The sequence below is a fragment of the Oncorhynchus gorbuscha genome, linkage group LG11 (assembly GCF_021184085.1).
Source record: "Oncorhynchus gorbuscha isolate QuinsamMale2020 ecotype Even-year linkage group LG11, OgorEven_v1.0, whole genome shotgun sequence".
NCBI lineage: Eukaryota > Metazoa > Chordata > Actinopteri > Salmoniformes > Salmonidae > Oncorhynchus > Oncorhynchus gorbuscha.
Genome location: NC_060183.1, coordinates 71,874,389 through 71,894,978, shown reverse-complemented (window position 1 = coordinate 71,894,978; position 20,590 = coordinate 71,874,389). Strand labels below are relative to the sequence as shown.

The following is a 20,590-nucleotide window of genomic DNA, read 5'->3' as shown; positions in this document are numbered from 1 at the left end:
TGCTGTCTCAGATGCTTTATCTGAGGTTGATGTGTCTTTCTGTCAATAGTGTGCAACTGCAGCCCACATTTCGGGGTGTCCCTGCATGAGGGCATTCCTGCATCTGCTACATTATGCACAGTACTGTTCACTATATACTATGGATGCACATTAACACTGTCTATAACGCACAATCTGTTGTTGAGGTTGATGACTTAAAAACAAGTGCTCCCAACTGCATCTGTTCTGGTGACACAGGAGTTTGAAGTGGAGGGAGTACAGGGCTTAGCATGTCCCTCAAGGCGGCGAAAAAAAGATTTTGACTTGGAAAAGTTGAATATTTTCAGGAGTCAGGTAATTGTTTAAGGGAGGAGGATTGGAGCGAAAGAGAGAGCAGGTTGAAAAGACTGAGGGAGGCAGAGGATGGGTTTGTATCTGTTGAAGATAGCAATGACAAGGGAGAGGGAATGTCGAGGAAGATTGGTATCAAGTTGAAACAAAGTGGGCCGGACACCAGTTTGAGTTCTGGAGGTGAAATGGAAGGGGCAGAAGGTGTTGTGAGGAGCTTGGAGCCCAAGCCTTCCATTGATGGGCATGGCTATGATAAAGATACGATTGGTTCAGTGGGAGTAAGATTTGTGAAGAAGGTGGAACCAGGCCTTTTGTCTGATCCATGGTCGGTTTCAAGTTGGGTGGAAAAGATGGTGGGTGCCATTGAGTCGGTGAAGGTAACCCTGAGTGGAGGTGTCTGGTGCGAGAGAAGCAGGTTGAGGTGGCCAGGGTCATTGTAATGAAGAAGATGTTGTATGCAGAGGAAGTGGAGGGTGGATCAAGGGTGAGGGATTCTGAGAGGACCCCTGAGAATAGTAGATCTTTGCCAGAACAGAGGGATAGGCCAATGAGTGGTATATGTTTCAATGAGGTTGGCTTAGCATTCATAGCCATTGTTATCTGCAGTACCGCAGAGATGACACACAAGTCATAGAAAATAGATGTTGTGGTGGCAGCTGCAGAGAAGTACTTGGGGGTATGAGATTAGATTTCGGAAGAGTTACAGGGTGTGTTGAGTTGTAGTGTCCCGTCCTCTCGGGTCGTTGGCCTGGGGTAGGATAAGACAGGGTTAAAGTAGTGGAATAAGGTGATGGGTTTTAATGAGTGTAGGGTGAGTTAGAAGGGTCATTAAATATATATATTGTTTTGAATTTTTCACGTTTCCCCTTTACAATTTTATATCACAAAGGTAATGGATTCATACTATAGTTCAGTAGAGGGCGATAATGCAACATTTTGGATGCCAACCGTCTTTAAACCGCACAGAAGGAGGAGAAGAAGAAGAAGAAGAATGCACCTGTTCTTTTGTGATTGCTGCCCTGCCCACTATTTAACTGGAAGGAGAGCTATTCCACACTATTGTTTATGCTTTTTCTTTGGTTGTTTTTTTCCCAAATCTTGGGGGACAACATTGTTGTTGCAACATGGTTTGGTTTCTGATTCTCATCTGGTTTGTCCAAGGTAGGACCAGTCATTTTGGTTATGTGACATCCTGCTCTTGAGTGTTTTCCATTTGAGGTAGGCCAGGCCGGCCCCACTGCGGACGCCAATTGGTTCACCATGTTATTATCTAACATGTATTATGTTCCCCTTGTGTATTTCAGTGGGCAGTGTTCCCATCACCAATTTCACAAATGCTACTACTTCAAATGCTACTTTCCCTGCCACAGGTAGGCAGGCCTGCATTTGGGACCAGTCATTTTGTTAGGTGACAGGCTGAAAGCTAGCCCTGTTTTCCATGTATATTTAATGTAGGCCAGCCTCACTGCAAAACTGTTCTGTTCCTCTTTATAATATTTTCTTTCTGTATTTCAGTGGACAATTCCACAAACCCCAACAATTCTACAAATGTGACTTTCATTGCCACAGGTAGGCCTCTACTGTGATTCTCAAGTCAATCTCTTGGGGTGATGGGGCCTAAAGAAACAATTCAATCTGTTGTCTTCAAGTTTATGGCTTGTCTATCAAACATATTGATATTCCAAAATAATTTATTTTAGGTTCTACTGTCTCAATGGGGACACGCCACAGACAAAATGATTGGCTTAAAACGCCTGAAACCAGAGAAGGTAACGCATTCATTAGATGAAGCGCACAATCCTGGACCTCTACCATGAGGTCTGGACTTGTAACTAGTACATGTCATGTCAGTGTTTCAGACCATCTCTCTCTTACAGAGGACTTACAGTTCGACCTTGCTATCATGGAGGGAGACATTCTGGTTTCGGTGAGTCTGTTATCCCTGCTTTCTGTCCTGTAACTGCGTCTTTTAGACTGATGAATCTAATTGATACCACCTTTTGATATACACAGCCTGAAGCTAATGACTCCAAAATCATTCAAGCCAGATTGTTGAACAGAATTACATTTGAACGTGCTCTACCGGTTGTCCATGGTGTTGGTCCTTCAGATGGTCACAATTTGAGCCAATATATCCACAGGAAAATATACAATGCATGCATAATAACCTAAGTGCCAGGTGATAGAAATTTCAACTTTAGTACCGTCACTCTAAAAAGTTGTGTTAACAGTACTTTCCTGTGGATATTTTTAACCATCTGAAGGATCAACACCACGGACCACCAGTAGAGTAAGTTTCAATGTAATTTTATTTAACATTCTGTCTTGTAAAGAAACCTTTAGTGATTTTGCAGTCATTAATTTCAGTCTGTGTATACCAGAAGCTGGTACAGTACCTTCCAAAAGCATCATACCCCTTGACTTATTTCACATTTTGTTGTTACAGCCTGAATTCAAAATGGATTAAATACAAATTCTAACCCATCTACACAAAATACCCCATAATGACAGTGAAAATGTTTGCTAGTTTATTGAAAATGAAATGCAGAAATATCTCAACTAGTCGCATCCCAGAGTCGATAGTTTGTAGAAGCACCTTTGGCAGCGATTACACCCATGAGGGTCTCTGGGTAAGTCTAAGAGCGTTCCACATCTGGATTGTGTAACTTCTCAAAATCTAATCAAAATTATTGGTTGTTGATCACTACTAAACAACCATGTTCAGGTCCTGCAGTAGATTTGTCAAAACTGTAACTTGGCCACTCGGGAACATTCTGTCTTGGTAAGAAACTCCAGTGCAGATTTGCCCTTGTGTTTTAGGTTATTGTCCTGCAGAAAGGTGAATTATGCTCCCAGTGTCTGGTAGAAAGCAGACTAAACCAGGAATCCTCTAGGATCTTGCTTGTGCTTAGCTCATAACGTTTCTATTTTATCCTGACACTCCCCAGTCCGCTATGATTACAAGCATACCCATAACATGATGCATCCATCACAATGCTTGAAAATATGAAGTGGTACTCTGTAATCTTTTGGATTTGCCTGTAATTACACTTTGTATTCAGGACAAAAAGATAATTGCTTTGCCACATTTTCTGCAGTATTACTTTAGTGCCTTGATGCAAACAGGATGCATGTTTTGGAATAATTTTATTCTGTACAGGCTTCATTTTCACTATCAATCAGGTTAGTATTGTAGAGTAACTAAAATGTTGTTGCGTTCTCTTATCACAGCCATTAAAGTCTAACTGTTTTATAGTCACTATTGGGCTCATGGTGAAATCCCTGAGCGGTTTCCTTATTCTCTGGCAACTGACTTAGGAAAGACACCTGTATCTTTTGTATGGACTGGGTGTGAAACACCATCCAAAGTGTAATTAACTTCACCACGCTCGAAGGGATCTTCAATGTCTGCTTTTTTTGACCCATCTACCAATAGGTGCCTTATGCAAGTTTTTGAAACCAACAGGACGTTGTAGTTAAATCTGTTTGAAATGACCTTACAATTATCTGCCCAGTTGACTGGTAGTGGATCTCTAATCCGAAATAGCTCGTTCCATCTCCTCCCACAGATGCCACTGCACTAAGCTGAATTCACTGTAATTTTCGTGGAACCATTCCTGGAGAATCCTAGCCTTGTGGCTTGGGGCATTAACCTGCTGAAAAAATCAATTCACAAATGGATACACTGCTGCCATGGATGCACCTGATTTTCAATTATGTTCAGACATTCAAACGTTGCTCAACTTTTATCCAAAGTCTGCCATGAAAAGGCACCCCACAGCATCACACCACCACTGCCACTCACCAGCCTGCAATGTTGACAAACATCATGATGGATGCATGTGGTTTTCTTCATACCCTAGTCCTCCCATCAGCGTGAAATTGCAAGAAAGCGGGAGTCATCAGACCAGACGTTTTTCCAAATCTCCTGTGTGCAGTGTTTCCTTAGTCCACTGCAACATGTTTTTTTCTGAAAGAAGTGGTACTCTGTAAGGTTGTCGGCTGCCATACCCCATTTGTGTCAAGATTCTACGAGTTGGGCATTCTTTGGGCACAAATGTTTTACTGGACGGTCAATTGAATAGAACTGTAGCCTGTCTGTTGCTCTGCACAATTCGTGTCACCCACTGGACTGCCATTGGCTGGATGTCCTTTGGGTGGTGGACCATTCTTCACACACACGGGAAACCGAATGTGAAATACCCAGCAACGTTGCAGTTCTTGACACACTCAAACTGGTGAGCCTGGTACCTACCGTACCCTGATCAAAGGTACTTCAATATTTTGTCCTGCCTATTCACCCTCTGAATGGCATATATACATGATCCATGTCGCAAGGCTTAACAATCCTCCTTTAACCGGTCTCTTCATATACACTGATTGAACAGGTGACCTCAATAAGGATCATAGCATTCACCTGGTCAGTCTGTCATGGAAAGTACACTGTATATTGCTCCATTCTTTTTTCTACATACTTAGTCTGGTTTTAGTCATTTAAGTTAATACTGAAATAGTTTTACCATTTTAGAATTTAAAAACATTCATAGGGGAAACGCAGAAATAACAATTGAATTAATCGGAGGCCTATGCTGTCTCGCGACAGCTGGATTTAAGACTAGGTGTTTTGTCCTACAGGAAGACCGATTAGCTGTGAAGTCACTTTGGCCTGAGAATGAAGGCGTCACTTCTATCCCCTACAAGATCAACGATTATCTGGGTGAGTGTCGAATACAGTAGGAGAGATGAACACTAACACTAGATGTTTTCTAATACAGTGAGAATGATATGCACCGTCTAATGGTAGATTGTCTCTGATCCACACAGTGGACAGAAAGGTAACTATACTAGCAGCGTTCAAGATGATTTCAGACCAGACGTGTATCCTCTTCCACGAATACACCAATGAGATGAACTACATAGACATCATCTCTGGGACAGGGTGAGTCCAAAGTGGACACATTAACACATTCTCTCCTTCCCAGCAGTTTACAGTTAACTCACAACCTCTCCTTCCTTTTTCCTGTGTTCAATCCTTTATTTTTCTCTCTTCCTGTCTTATCCCCTCTTTCTCCTCCATTTCTCTCCTTCTCTCACCTTTCTCTTTCTTCACTTGACTCTAGCTGTGCGTCGTATGTAGGTTTTCAGGGCGGGGCCCAGTCTCTGTACTTCGGTAGAGTCTGTAACGTGGGGAACCTGTGCCATGAGCTGATGCATGCCCTGGGCCTGCACCACGAGCACACACGGCCAGACCGTGACCAATACGTCACCATACAGTGGGACAACGTGGTGCCAGGTTACTCACACCAACACAACATACTAAACCACCTCACGGGCATTACATGTGGATCAGGGGCAGGGCTGGTCAATTTGTCCCCTGAAGAGCTGCAGTGTGTAGGCTTTAGTACTAGCCCAACACTAACATACCTGATTCAGCTTTTTGTGGTCTGGAGTGAAGACCGTACAGAATAACTAACTATTGACATTTAATATTTGATTAGGTACTGCCTAAGTGTAACGGATGTGAAACGGCTAGCTTAGTTAGCGGTGGTGCGCGCTAAATAGCGTTTCAATCGGTGACGCCACTTGCTCTGAGACCTTGAAGTAGTGGTTCCCCTTGCTCTGCAAGGGCCATGGCTTTTGTGGAGCGATGGGTAACGATGCTTCGTGGGTGTCAGTTGTTGTGTGCAGAGGGTCCCTGGTTCGCGCCCGGGTATGGGCGAGGGGACGGTCTAAAGTTATACTATTACATAACCAGCAGCTACTCTTCCTGGGCTCTACATAACATGAATAGACAGTGCACCACAAGGACAGAAAAACATTAGTTTAAAATAAGAATAGTCTTTCATACATTTATGCCTTAATGTTCCATTTATCATGTACTTATTATAACGGAAATACTGCAGCCATTCATTTCCCCATACATTGCAACCCTTTCCTCTACTGTTGCAATTGCTTTGTCTAAGCAGGTCCCGATGGCCTAATTTCATAGCAACCTTGAATCCTGATCTCCTAATCTCACAGTACCAGTTATGTAAACACCAGAGAATCTTACACCAGTAACCATCAGTGTTCTTCAGTTTGAGACCAATACTATGTATTTCATAGACTCATTTCCAATTATGTAGAATTGAACTGAATTCGTTAACTCCTGTGAATTTCTTCTGGCATGATTGCAGCAACCTTGTTTGCTAAATTTGCCTGACGGGAATAACTCTACATTGTCATCTACAGTTACCACCTATTATGGTGTAAAATATACCTTTTTACAGTTGCCACCCGTAATGGGTATCCTGGGATAACATGTAAGCTCATTTTGAGGGCAGTTTTGTTACATTACCACCCGCAATGGGTTTCATTAGGTAAGATGAAATATTCATGCCTTGAATCATGTAGAGTTTCCTCCTGCTAGAGGTTCAACTTAATGGTTTCCATCTCAACTTGTATACATTTCCATTTTCATTCCCCTATATCACATTCACACCCAGCAGTGTCCACCAGTCACATCTGCCTCTTGTAACTCTTTTAACTTCCAGGAAAACAAGATAACTTTAAGGTGAAGAAAGGAGACACTCAGGACCTGCCCTATGACTACGACTCCATAATGCACTACGGAACGTCAGTCACACTGCTCTCCTCCTTATTCCCACTAAAGTCCTAATTTTACTCACCTTGTTTTTAAACTGCTAGCAATAAGTAAATATTAGTTTTACTGTGACTGTGTACGGTATCCAGCTCCAGTAACATTTCCCTGTGCGTACCAAATGGTTCCCTCTTTAGGTCACTATTTTTTTTACCTGGGCTCTGGTCAAACTATGTGCACTATATTGGGAATAGGGTGGCATTGTGGCGCAGTCCTTGTGTTAAAGTAGCAAGTCCTCTAATCCCCCATTGTTGGGTTTCTCCTGGCAGAAACTACTTCTCATCAAACCGGAACCCCACTATTTACTCCAAGAAGAGGGGAGTCCAGATTGGACAGAGAAATCACCTGAGCCCCTGGACATAACACGCCTTAACAAACTCTATCAATGTGGTAAAGGCATGCGCACACACACACAGACAGGAAAAATATCAGAATTGGGCTGCCTTTGTAAATGCAGTCATTATCGCACTGTATTCTAACCATGTTCATGTCCTGTTACAGAATAACAATGCACAGTTTATCACTTATTACACCATCGAAGAAGATTTCAACACCGCTGCTGTCGACTGAAGATTCCAACACAAATGGCACTGACATTTTAACTTCTCAACAATGAATAAGTTGAACAAGTCCCTTAAAGCTTTCTGATGTATTGTACGTGTGTTCAGCAGCAGGTCGTTTAATTTGTCCCTTGTGCTCTTGCTGCCTTGAATTAGGCCTATTCCACTGCACTTGTCTTGAAATGATCTAGACTGAAAATAATCCAGTCAGTGTGATGTTTCTTGTAGTGTTCTATTTCATTCTATAATGGACCTTCTCAGCTATGCTCATCATGCATCCCAAGGTGGGATCAGAGATGAAGTAGATCTAACATGGCAGGAGAGATGACTTAAATTAATGGTGATTAAGGTATAAAACTTGGCTGGCTAGCTAGGCAACAAATTATTTAAAAATGATGATTGCTGTAACAGGACTTAGACAGCAGGGATCATAGTCACCGAAATCAGAATGCCACCCTCTGGAATGGTGTACTACGAAACCTGTTTGAGTTGACAAACTTTGGCAAACTCATGAGCTCAACCATGTATGTGGCTCACCATTTAGCAAGGAATACTAAACAAATATACATATGTATAGACACACTACTGTTCAAAAGTTTTGGGTCACTTGAAATGTCCTTGTTTTTGAAAGCCTTTTGTCCATTAAAATATCAACTTGATCAGAAAGTGTAGACAATGTAAATAACCATTGTAGCTGGAAAATGCTGTGTTATGATTTAAAAAATAATAATAATTTGTGTGTGGAATATCTACAGTTGAAGTCGGAAGTTCACAGACCCCTTAGCCCAATACATTTCAACAAGGTTTAAAAAAATTCCTGACTACTTAATCCTAGTAAAAATTCCCTGTCTTTGGTCATTTAGGATCCCCACCATATTTTAAGAATGAAATGTCAGCATAATCAAGATTTCAGCTTTTATGCCTTTCATCTCATTCCCAGTGGGTCAGTTTACATACACTCGATTAGTGTTTGGTAGCATTGCCTTTAAATTGTTTAAGTTGGGTCAAACATTTTTGGGAGCCTTCCACAAGCTTCCCACAATAAGTTGGGTGAATTTTGGCTCATTCCTCCTGACAGAACTGTTGTAACGAGTCCAGTTTGTAGGCTTACTTGCTCGCACACACTTTTTCAGTTCTGCCCACAAATGTTCTATAGGTTTCAAGTCAGTCGAATAACTTGACTTCGTTGTCCTTAAGCCATTTTGCCACAACTTTGGACGTATGCTTGGGGTCATCGTCCAGTTGGAAGTTGCGACCAAGCTTTAACTTCCTAACATGTCTTGATGTTGCGTCAATATATCCACATTTTCCCCTCATGACGCCATCTATTTTGTGAAGTTCACCAGTCCGTCCTGCAGCAAAGTACCCCCACAACATGCTACAACCAGAATAGAAAGAGAGGGTGGCCCTGGTGCACAACTGAGCAAGAATACATTAGTGTCTAGTTTGAGAAATAGATGCCTCAACTGGCAGCTTCATTAAATAGTACCTGGAAAAAAAACAGTCTCAACAGTCAACAGTGAAGAGGCGAATCCGGGATGCTGGCATTCTAGGCAGAGTTGCAAAGAAATAGCAATATCTGACTGGTGTTGGGGAATAATCAGAATTGGTTGGTAACATAGGTAAGATGTTTTATATTCATCATATGTTTGTAAGTTACTTCTCATCAGAATGTTATTTTTGTATAATACTGTGGCGGCGTTGCAGTTATCTGTTCTATGTCAAGACTAAGTTGCATGGGCCGCAGAGAGGGGAGAGGTCAAGGTATCATCATGTGTAAACATATATTTTGCTCCACTGTGTCTGTGTGCCAGTCACTCCCTACTTTTCCCATCGGGGAAAGGAGGATGGCAGTGTCTGGAATCATTCTATGCTCTCCGTGAGCTTGTCCAGGATTGGTTGTATTTAGAATTGGTTGTATCTAAATTACAATTTGATATATGCCTGTTGATATGGAGGATTGGTTTATGGTTCTGGGGTTTGAGTAAGGAGACAAAGCTGAACGATTTATTGTGTCTATGCTGTCTGACTATGTGTGTTCTTTGCTATTAAAGGAACTCAGCTGCAATGTTTAAGGGGCTCTCAGAGAATTAATTGATATACACTGAACTGATCTGAGAGTCACAGGGTTGTGATAAAGCTCATATAATTAAAGATGGACTTTGATAACTAACTCTGACTTGTGTTGTGGTTTGCGCTCATGATTTGGTAAATGGAGGACATTTCCATGACACTGGCCAATAAAAAGATTAAGATGGGCAAAAGAACACAGACACTGGACAGAGGAACACTGCCTAGAAGGCCAGAATATTCCTTGGGTTTACACCAACCTTACTACTACTGCACTGATCACACTCAAACAGAAAAGGCTGATGCTTGCATTTAATTTTTATTGTAAAGTTGTATGATATGAAGCAGGAAGAATTAACATTCAAAGGCCCATTTAGGGCCATGGCAAACTGCCTATCATAGACCCTCTCCCTCTTCCTCCATGATGTCCTCCAGCAGAACATGGAAGCAGAACATAGAGTGCTCCTGTAAAACAATTATTCCGCCAGGAATTAATCAAACAGACATTGAACGAATGGGATTCACATAAAATACAATTTGTCTGAGAAATTTCAATCATGAGCCCAGGTTGTGGAGCCCCTATCCTCTCATCACAAGCCCAAGCACTTACCTCATCTGCTCTTCTGTGTTTTCCTCTTCCTGCCTCCCTCCCTTTCATCCTTTCCTATTGATGCTTCAACAGACCTCATATGCCACAATCTGTTTCAGGAAAAAAACATCCGAAAGCCCACTCACTTGAGGTGAATAATCACATGAGATCAGGAATTGTAGTGTTTGAGTTGAACAACATTACCTAAACATACTTCTGTCAACACTAATACAGTTGTCTACAGAGAACAGGCTTTGATAGTAAACACTTACCTAATGTAGTCATCCAGCTGTGCTCCTCCTCCAACCCTCCCATCCTTTCCAATTGATGCTTCAACAGATCTGTTTCTTTGGCTGCTCTTTTCATCTATCTGAGACTTGAACAGGCTTAGAAAGAGGACAAAAGGAAACCAAAGCAACTTTAAAAGAGAAGTAGAAGAGGCAGACTTCCTTTCTTTTTGACGTCTGTTGGTTATTTTTCCTGTGCTCTTGGTCTTCTCCTTATCTGCTAATCCTTAGTTATTGAGATATTTATTTTGGCCATATGTCCATCAGAAATCTAATTCAATCTCCTCTCTATTACTCTTAGTGTTTTCACCTCTTTTCTCTGGGTCTCTGTTTATCTTGCCTCCCTCCTTGTGTTTTCCATAACTTTCTTTTGATCCACTCAGCTCTTCTTTACTGCTAATCTCATTGACCTTTTATCCCATGGTCCTTCATGATTCTGTCCATCAGAACTTGAATTCTATATCTCCTACTTCCCTCCTGATAAACCACTCTGGTCTCTCATGTTTCCTCCTCTTCACCCTCAGGCCTGGCTTCCTTATAATTTGTTCCTCCTTTTGCTTATTTTCTTGTTTTTTTGATTGTTTTTACTCTTTAAAACAAACTCATTTGTTGTTTATTTACATCTATCAACATACCTAGGAGCATTGACTTGTACATTTCTTCTTTTGTCTGCTCCCTTTCTTTTGTCATCTACTGAAAAGTTGTCGATGCCTCGTCCGCCGCTTTCTTCTGCTTCTTCCTTGTTCTCCTCTTTGCAGACTGTGCGTGAGCGGTCTCTGGACGTTGCTCCCTCTCTTCCCTCCGCACAGAGGCGTCAGATGTAGACGCTGTGACCTCGTATGCCACCACCTGTTTTGCTCTCTGTGTCTGTCCTTTTTTCTGACACAGCGCACGCCTCTTTTCTCTTTCAATCTGTGCATTCCTCTCTTCTCTCTCATACAGTTTCTCCATCTCCATTTTGAACCTGGCCTCGTGATCTTTTATTCTTTGAAGCTCTGCTCTCTTCTTATCCTCGTCCCGTATCCTTGTCTGCCTTTTCTGTTCCTCCTTCTCTTGTTCCTGCTGTATCTTCAATCTCCTTTTCTGTTCCTCTTTCCTCCTCTTCTCTTCTTTCTCTCGTGCCTTTTGCTGCATCTCCAACACCTTCATTCTCTCCTTTTCCCTGTTCCTCTCCTCCTCCATTCTCTGTTTCTCCATCTTTTTCTCTTCCTCTGCCCTCTTTTTCTCTTCTTTTGCACGGGCCTTTTGTTGCATCTCCTGCTGCTTTCTTTCTTTTTTTCTCTCTCTTTTTCTCTTGTTCTTGTCTCTTTTTCTCATGTTCAATCTTTAGTTTCATCTCTGCCTTCTCCCTTTTCCTCTGCTCCTCTAACTTGTTTTTTCCATATTTTCTGTCCTTTTCCTTTCCTCATCATTCAATTTCTTCTGCCTCTTTTCCCACTTTTTGAGCTCTTCGTCCCTGGCTTTTTCCTTCCTCCTTTCAATCTTCATCATCTCTTCATTTCTCTTAGCCTCATACTTGAAATATTTGATCCTGTCTGCGTAGCTCATGGCATTAAGTTCTTCTATCCCTCGGCTCGCCATCATAGACATTGCATTGGCGGTTGCAAATCTCCCTTCCATTTTACCACTATCAATCTCCTTCCTGTCCCTCTTACCATAAGGATCCCTGTGTAGACATCTCTGCTGTTGTCCACTCATGCTCTCCTCACTTTCACTACTCCCCTCCTGACTTGTGTCCTCACTCACACTCTGAGACACATCATCCTCAGACGAGCACGAGGGAGTCACAGCATTCTCAGTGATGACGCGGAGCGCCTTGATGTAGTCAGCTTCTGTGTTCACTCTGTGAGCGAGCGGGCACAGCTCCTCGTAAATGGATTTCCATGTGAGTGACTCCTCACAAACCTCGTCAGGCAGGTATAGATCAGATGATTGCCTCTTGAGCACATTCACAACCTCTGCCAGGTCCTGCTGGGTGTCCTCCTGAGTGTCCTCTCGGGCGGCCACTGGCGTGGCCTCTGGGCTGGCCGGGCGCTCGGGGGCTGTGGGAGGGGTATTAGATCGTTTTACTGCAGAGGAGCAGGAGGCCTCAGTGTCATCGTTCTTGTCATTGCTGTTTGCCATTTTCTTCAGAATCTCTTCCTTTCTCTTTTGGGCCATCCTCTCTTTCAGCTGTGCTTTATACATGCTTGCAATTTCTGCTCCTCTCCGTTGAACTTCCTCAGACAATTCCTCAGACGATGCAGTCTCTGGCCTCTTAACCTCATCCTTGACCTTTGCCTGGCCAGTCAATGGGGACCTGGGGTGGACCTGCAGATGGGTCTGTCTCATCCGGGCAGGAGGGCCGGAAGCCAGGAGGTGGGACGGGACAGCAAATCGGTGTGAAGCGTGTGGGTGTGATGTCTTGGACGGAGAATGAGGCCATTTTTCAGGGGAGGTGCAGCTCTGTGTGTCCAGAGGGGGAAAGATTGAGTGTTTCTTAGGTGGGTCCTTCTGGGTGCCGGCAGCATGCTGGTCAGGCTCCGATTGGCTGTTGGCGAGGTACCTGTGGTGGTTGTACCAGGGGAAAGCTGGCAGTGTCGGGGAGACGGGACAAATAATGGAGGAGGTGGAGCGCTGCTTGATCACCCCTTTATCCACCCCAATCTGTATGATGACATAGCTTGATGGTTATTGTTATTACTATCTTAAAACAATTACATGTGTATGGGTAATAAATATCATAGAGAAAACACGTTTTATTACTGTGTATTAGCCTATTAGGAAAATGGGAAGGTCCACACTTTTGGAATCATTCAAATTCAGAAATTCTTCCATTCCTTTTCAACTTTATTCTAAGAATGCAGACCTTCCTAGGAATACTACCATTGCAGAATGCAGACCTTCTTAAGAATACTACCAGTGCAGAACACAGACCTTCCTCAGAATACTATCAGTGCAGAATGCATACCTTCCTCAGAATACTACCAGTACAGATTCTATACCTTCTTAAGAATACTACCAGTGCAGAATGCAGACCTTAATAATACTACCAGTACAGATTCTATACCTTCTTAAGAATATTACCAGTGCAGAATGCAGACCTTCTTAATAATATTACCAGTTCAGAATTCTGACCTTCTTAATAATACTACCAGTGCAGAATGCAGACCTTCTTAATAATACTACCAGTGCAGAATTCAGACCTTCCTCAGAATACTTCCAGTGTGCAGTTATTTTTCTTGCCTTCTTATTTCACTATTCTATCTATTTAGATCTCTTTTCTGTGTATCAGGATTGGGAACATCTAAAGCAACTACAGTATATCTACTTATATGGAAGTCTGATTAAAGAAAAGGGCTCTTGTTACCTCCTCCAAGAGTTGGTGCAGCCTAAATATTTCTCCATACAGCGCCTTAATCTCCCTCATGTTTCCTCGCTCAGTTCTCCATGTCTCTCTAGCCAATCTCCAATGGGCGAGGTCAAGGTCATGGATATCCTCCCGCATGCCTAGTTCAACCTGGGTTCCCTTCTCATTTAGCCTCTTCTTTTTCCTCTTCTTCTGGATAGAATCGGTGTTCTCCTTGTCCCGCCTACACACCTTTGGGGCAGTAGGGATATTGAGAATAGAACATGGTGTATTTTATTTTACTCATTGGATTATTATGTGCCTTCCATTGTATTTCATTGATATAGAATATCAATAAGGTATCATGTTGACACTAGATCAAGCCGTAGTTTGTACAAAGTTTACACTGATTGGCCATACATGATTAGTCTGGACCACTTTAGTGGGTCGTAGATTTAGCCTGCAGATGGGACTTACATTAAGGCTGGGGAGTTGTGAGGAGTTGTGAGGCTGGTGTGTTCTGGGCCCGTGAAGTTCAGTAGTTCCTGTGCAGAAATCATCCTGTGCAGTCCGATTTGCCCATGGCTAGAAATGAAAATGATGACAAACATGCAGTCAGAAATGAGGTTATCATGGTACAAGCTTGTTATTTTCAATCTTAGAAAAGCTCATAGGCCTATATGTCAAAGTGATGATTTTAAATCACTGGAGTTTTGACTATGGGGGTGGTGAGAGAAAAGATATTCTAACCATTCTTATGATGAGCCTTGGAAAGGAGAACTTTCCCATAGTTCCTTCAATTACAGTAATCCTGAAAAAGATACAATATGGCTTAAAAATATGATTATATTATTCAAATCATCTAAATTAAATTGTGCCACAAAGTAGGCCTTTTCACACTAAATCACAAGTGGTCACAACTACTTACCACCAAAATAACCATCCAAAATATAGCAATGATTTTGACCATGAATTGAACTTGTAAGTGTTGCTGTAATATGACAGTAATGCTATGGCAAACCTTTTAGGCTGTCATCATACCAGAATACATCATTTATGACATCACAATTGTGATGTAATGTGGTGCCATGGGAAGCCACACCCACCATGACAGACAACAAATCACTAGAGCCACATAGGCCTATTAACCAATTAATTCACTTCTATGTTTGAAATACAGTATATTTAGTACTAGTAAGCTCATAAACGTAGTAAAAACCACACTGTAGTAATGTGTATCACTTCACAGCTACTGTTCATGATGCATCATGAGTGGCTGTCCTCTGATGGGACCCTATTCCCTACATAGTGTACAACTTTTGACCAGGGCTGATAATGTACTTTATAGGGTTGATTTGGGATGCACATAGGACTATGTAAAAAGTACCTTTGTTCGTCCTCATATTCAATTTTGCTTTGACATTAACTGATTTTTACAAAGTGAAAATTATGGGACAACAAGAAAGACATGTATTTGTCAGGATTTGGCCAGGGTTGTTCCGGTTTTTGGTCACTAGATGCCCCCATTGTGCCTTTTGACCTTTTGTTTTCCCTTGATCCCCATTATTATTTGCACCTGTGCCTCGTTTCCCCTGATTGTATTTAAACCCTTTGTTTTCCTCTGTTCTTTGCTCTGTGTTTGTATGTTAGCACCCAGCCCTAGTACTCTGAGAACTCCTGTTGATCATGGTGGAATTCTGTTTTTTGTTCTTGTTTGTTTGTTTTTTGAGTATCTTTTGAGGGTTTTTGTGCTTTACCTTCCACCTTGTGGATTTACCTTTTTTTTGTCTTGGAGGATTACCTTTGTTCTTGTAGGATTCCTTTTGAGGTTGTGGAGTTACATGTTTTCCTGAAGAACTTCACTTTTTACTTCATTAAATACACCGTCTCAAGTACTGCTGTGTCTGCCTCATCTTCTGGGTTCTGCCGACTATTCGTGGCTCAGTTGGTTAAGTGACTGTTTCTCACTCCGGAGACCCGGGTTCGTAACCGGGTCCTGACAGTATTCATAAGAAAAACTGTATGTGTTGTAAATTCAATGTAGATTCCAGTTTCAAATGGTAAACATTGTAACTCTTCAGGATGTGGCAGAGTATGAAAACCTTTGCACTGTCTCTGATGCAGGTGTTTTTTTCTCCCACTCATTATGACATCACTGTGACATCATATGGTGGACATTTTCCCTGAGTTTGGCATCTCCGGGGATAATATGCTGTGTGCAGACCACTTTCACACATATGCACTAGTGCAATCATTGTATTTCCTCCTGCATGAATGTATAATTGCAACATTACATCATTTTTACAATTGTGTGTCTTCCTATGGGACTCCCAATCACGGCCGAATGTGACACAGCCTGGATTCAAACCAGGGACTGTAGTGACGCCTCTTGCACGGAGATGCAGTGCTTCAGACCGCTGCACCACTCGGAAGGCCAATATAATAATAATAATAATAATAATATATAAACGCATCTTCAAAGAATTTACTGGGTTACAGTCCGTATATAGGCCAATTGAAATTAATGAATTAGTCCTCCATGGATTTCACATGACTGTACAGGGGTGCATCCATTGGGTGGGCCTTGGAGGGCTCACCCACTTGCAGCCAGAACCAGCCAATCAGAATGAGTTTGTCCCCATAAAAAGGCATTATTTTATGCAAATACTTGTCAGCCTCCCTCCCAGCGTGGCTACAAATTCTCTAAAAGGATGTTCGAGGCACCATATGGTTGAATTTAAATTTTTATTTTATTTATTTCATCTCATGAAACATGGGACCAACACTTTACATGTTGTGTGTATATTATTGTTCAGTGTACATTTCCAAGGCAACAAATCCTCTAAAACTAACCTTCCCTGGGGTAGGCTAACTCTGAGCTTTCTCATATATCCTGAATGAATTGTCTGATTTGCGAGTGAAGGACCAATGAAATCAGATCGATAGGAGTGGGGGAAAAAGGGGCTTGTGCATTGATAAGCACCTCAAAATAAGTTAACAATGGGTAATAAAATATGTCACTTTTGCCCATAAGATGGCTCTAATTTGGACTATTTTCAAATAGCCTGATGAAATTTACAATAACTTTTCTAGAGTAAAGATGTCCCCATATATAGGTTCAGTTTGCTCCAAGCAGAACTGGGCTAGGCGATGCAAACTTCTGTGCTCACACTCCCTAAAGACCTTCGCTTGAAAAACTAGAAGAAAGAGCCAATATTACTGTTTGTCTATTTTGAGCCACTGTCGTAACAATATAGCCAGAAACACTTCCTCAAAATAGATAGATCAAGAAATCTATATTGAATTCTTTATGTTTTTGCAGAGGAGGTCTTAGTCGCACAATTACACATCAGTTTAGTGCAGTAATTCTCAAGTGGATGATAACAAACACTTCATTGAAGAATCCCGTCCATAGTTCCCACCCCTACTGTAAACCAATCACTGATGAAGGGGTGTAGACTTTGACTACTAAACTTCCACTTGCCTCAACAAAAGAACTGGTGCACGCGAACAGTTGAAAATAACCTACCGAACACCAAAATGAACAAAAACTTCACAAAATGTATAAGCTTAAAGTGTTTTGACTGGGAAGCATGTGACAGCCTTTTACGGAAGGTGGACGAGCAAAATCCACCATCGTAGTACGGATGAAGCCTGAGCTGGAATGTGAAGCTGGCTAGATTAAAAAAAAACCTGGGTAGATCTAGCTTGCTTCTTGGTATACCACTCTGGGAACACCTTGGACTTACGACATGGGCTCTATGCTACATTATGGACAGTACTGTTCACTACTCTATACTATGGATGCACATTACCACTGTCAATACTGCACTATACATGAACACTAAGACTGTCTACACGGTTTCCCACAGCAGATATTTATTTTCTGTCAATGGGGAGCCCACCATCATAGCCAAGATCCACAACAAGATATCAGAGATGGGCCAGAGAACACACAGGATTGAACTAAACATCCAGAAAGTCTGACCGCTCTACAACTGTGGCTGTATGACATGCCATACTCTTTTTGAACAGACGGCATCAGATACATGGCCTACACATACGAAGACAGAGGAGCGCTGTTCTGCTGTCTCAGATGCTTTATCTCAAATCAAATCAAATCAAATTTATTTATATAGCCCTTCGTACATCAGCTGATATCTCAAAGTGCTGTACAGAAACCCAGCCTAAAACCCCAAACAGCAAACAATGCAGGTGTAAAAGCACGGTGGCTAGGAAAAACTCCCTAGAAAGGCCAAAACCTAGGAAGAAACCTAGAGAGGAACCGGGCTATGTGGGGTGGCCAGTCCTCTTCTGGCTGTGCCGGGTAGAGATTATAACAGAACATGACCAAGATGTTCAAATGTTCATAAATGACCAGCATGGTCAAATAATAATAAGGCAGAACAGTTGAAACTGGAGCAGCAGCACAGTCAGGTGGACTGGGGACAGCAAGGAGCCATCATGTCAGGTAGTCCTGGGGCACGGTCCTAGGGCTCAGGTCCTCCGAGAGAGAGAAAGAAAGAGAGAATTAGAGAGAGCATATGTGGGGTGGCCAGTCCTCTTCTGGCTGTGCCGGGTGGAGATTATAACAGAACGTGGCCAAGATGTTCAAATGTTCATAAATGACCAGCATGGTTGAATAATAGTAAGGCAGAACAGTTGAAACTGGAGCAGGAGCATGGCCAGGTGGACTGGGGACAGCAAGGAGTCCTCATGTCAGGTAGTCCTGGGACATGGTCCTAGGGCCCAGGCCAGTTGAAACTGGAGCAGCAGCATGGCCAGGTGGACTGGGGACAGCAAGGAGTCATCATGTCAGGTAGTCCTGGGGCACGGTCCTAGGGCTCAGGTCCTCCGAGAAGAAAAAGAGAGAAGGAGAGAATTAGAGAACGCACACTTAGATTCACACAGGACACCGAATAGGACAGGAGAAGTACTCCAGATAAACAAACTGACCCTAGCCCCCCGACACATAAACTACTGCAGCATAAATACTGGAGGCTGAGACAGGAGGGGTCAGGAGACACTGTGGCCCCATCCGAGGACACCCCCGGACAGGGCCAAACAGGAAGGATATAACCCCACCCACTTTGCCAAAGCACAGCCCCCACACCACTAGAGGGAAATCTTCAACCACCAACTTACCATCCTGAGACAAGGCCGAGTATAGCCCACAAAGATCCCCGACACGGTACAACCCAAGGGGGGGGGGGCCCAGACAGGCCGACCACAACAGTGAATCAACCCACCCAGGTGACGCACCCCCCCCAGGGACGGCACGAGAGAGCCCCAGCAAGCCAGTGACTCAGCCCCCGTAACAGGGTTAGAGGCAGAGAATCCCAGTGGAAAGAGGGGAACCGGCCAGGCAGAGACAGCAAGGGCGGTTCGTTGCTCCAGAGCCTTTCCGTTCACCTTCCCACTCCTGGGCCAGACTACACTCAATCATATGACCCACTGAAGAGATGAGTCTTCATCTGAGGTTGATGTGTCTTTCTGTCAATAGTGTGCAACTGCAGCCCACATTTCGGGGTGTCCCTGCATGAGGGCATTCCTGCATCTGCTACATTATGCACAGTACTGTTCACTATATACTATGGATGCACATTAACACTGTCTATAACGCACAATCTGTTGTTGAGGTTGATGACTTAAAAACAATTGCTCCCAACTGCATCTGTTCTGGTGACACAGGAGTTTGAAGTGGAGGGAGTACAGGGCTTAGCATGTCCCTCAAGGCTGCGAAAAAAAGATTTTGACTTGGAAAAGTTGAATATTTTCAGGAGTCAGGTAATTGTTTAAGGGAGGAGGATTGGAGCGAAAGAGAGAGCAGGTTGAAAAGACTGAGGGAGGCAGAGGATGGGTTTGTATCTGTTGAAGATAGCAATGACAAGGGAGAGGGAATGTCGAACTTGATTGGTATCAAGTTGAAACAAAGTGGGCCGGACACCAGTTTGAGTTCTGGAGGTGAAATGGAAGGGGCAGAAGGTGTTGTGAGGAGCTTGGAGCCCAAGCCTTCCATTGATGTTCATGGCTATGATAAAGATACGATTGGTTCAGTGGGAGTAAGATTTGTGAAGAAGATGGAACCAGGCCTTTTGTCTGATCCATGGTCGGTTTCAAGTTGGGTGGAAAAGATGGTGGGTGCCATTGAGTCGGTGAAGGTAACCCTGAGTGGAGGTGTCTGGTGCGAGAGAAGCAGGTTGAGGTGGCCAGGGTCATTGTAATGAAGAAGATGTTGTATGCAGAGGAAGTGGAGGGTGGATCAAGGGTGAGGGATTCTGAGAGGATCCCTGAGAATAGTAGATCTTTGCCAGAACAGAGGGATAGGCCAGAGTGATATATGTTTCAATGAGGTTGGCTTAGCATTCATAGCCATTGTTATCTGCAGTACCGCAGAGATGACACAAAAGTCATAGAAAATAGATGTTGTGGTGGCAGCTGCAGAGAAGTACTTGGGGGTATGAGATTAGATTTCGGAAGAGTTACAGGGTGTGTTGAGTTGTAGTGTCCCGTCCTCTCGGGTCGTTGGCCTGGGGTAGGATAAGACAGGGTTAAAGTAGTGGAATAAGGTGATGGGTTTTAATGAGTGTAGGGTGAGTTAGAAGGGTCATTGAATATATATATTTTTTGAATTTTTCACGTTTCCCCTTTACAATTTTGTATCACAAAGGTAATGGATTCATACTATAGTTCAGTAGAGGGCGATAATGCAACATTTTGGATGCCAACCGTCTTTAAACCGCACAGAAGGAGGAGAAGAAGAAGAAGAAGAAGAATGCACCTGTT

The 20,590-nt window shown here is 42.9% G+C and overlaps 1 protein-coding gene and 1 pseudogene across 1 annotated transcript; one reads left to right on the top strand and one right to left on the bottom strand.

Annotated features, from left to right (window-relative positions):
- The first annotated feature begins 1,375 nt into the window (after positions 1-1,375).
- On the top strand, positions 1,376-8,189 carry LOC123989378 (annotated as a pseudogene).
- Positions 8,190-11,841: 3,652 nt separating this feature from the next.
- On the bottom strand, positions 11,842-14,828 carry LOC124047721. The gene is made up of 4 exons (XM_046368025.1): positions 14,555-14,828; positions 14,282-14,389; positions 13,826-14,056; positions 11,842-13,122 (listed from the first exon to the last, which is right to left on the bottom strand). Exons 1-4 carry the CDS (start codon positions 14,591-14,593, stop codon positions 11,842-11,844), a joined length of 1,659 nt encoding a protein of 552 aa, XP_046223981.1. The 5' UTR covers positions 14,594-14,828.
- Positions 14,829-20,590: the final 5,762 nt, after the last annotated feature.

Coding starts and splice junctions, on each gene's coding strand:
- LOC124047721 (XM_046368025.1), bottom strand. CDS start 14,593: ATGGGAAAGTTCTCCTTTCCAAGGCTCATCATAAGAATG. Junction 14,057..14,281: donor CACAACTCCCCAGCCTTAAT/GTAAGTCCCATC, acceptor ACTGCCCCAAAG/GTGTGTAGGCGGGACAAGGA. Junction 13,123..13,825: donor TGCACCAACTCTTGGAGGAG/GTAACAAGAGCC, acceptor GTCATCATACAG/ATTGGGGTGGATAAAGGGGT.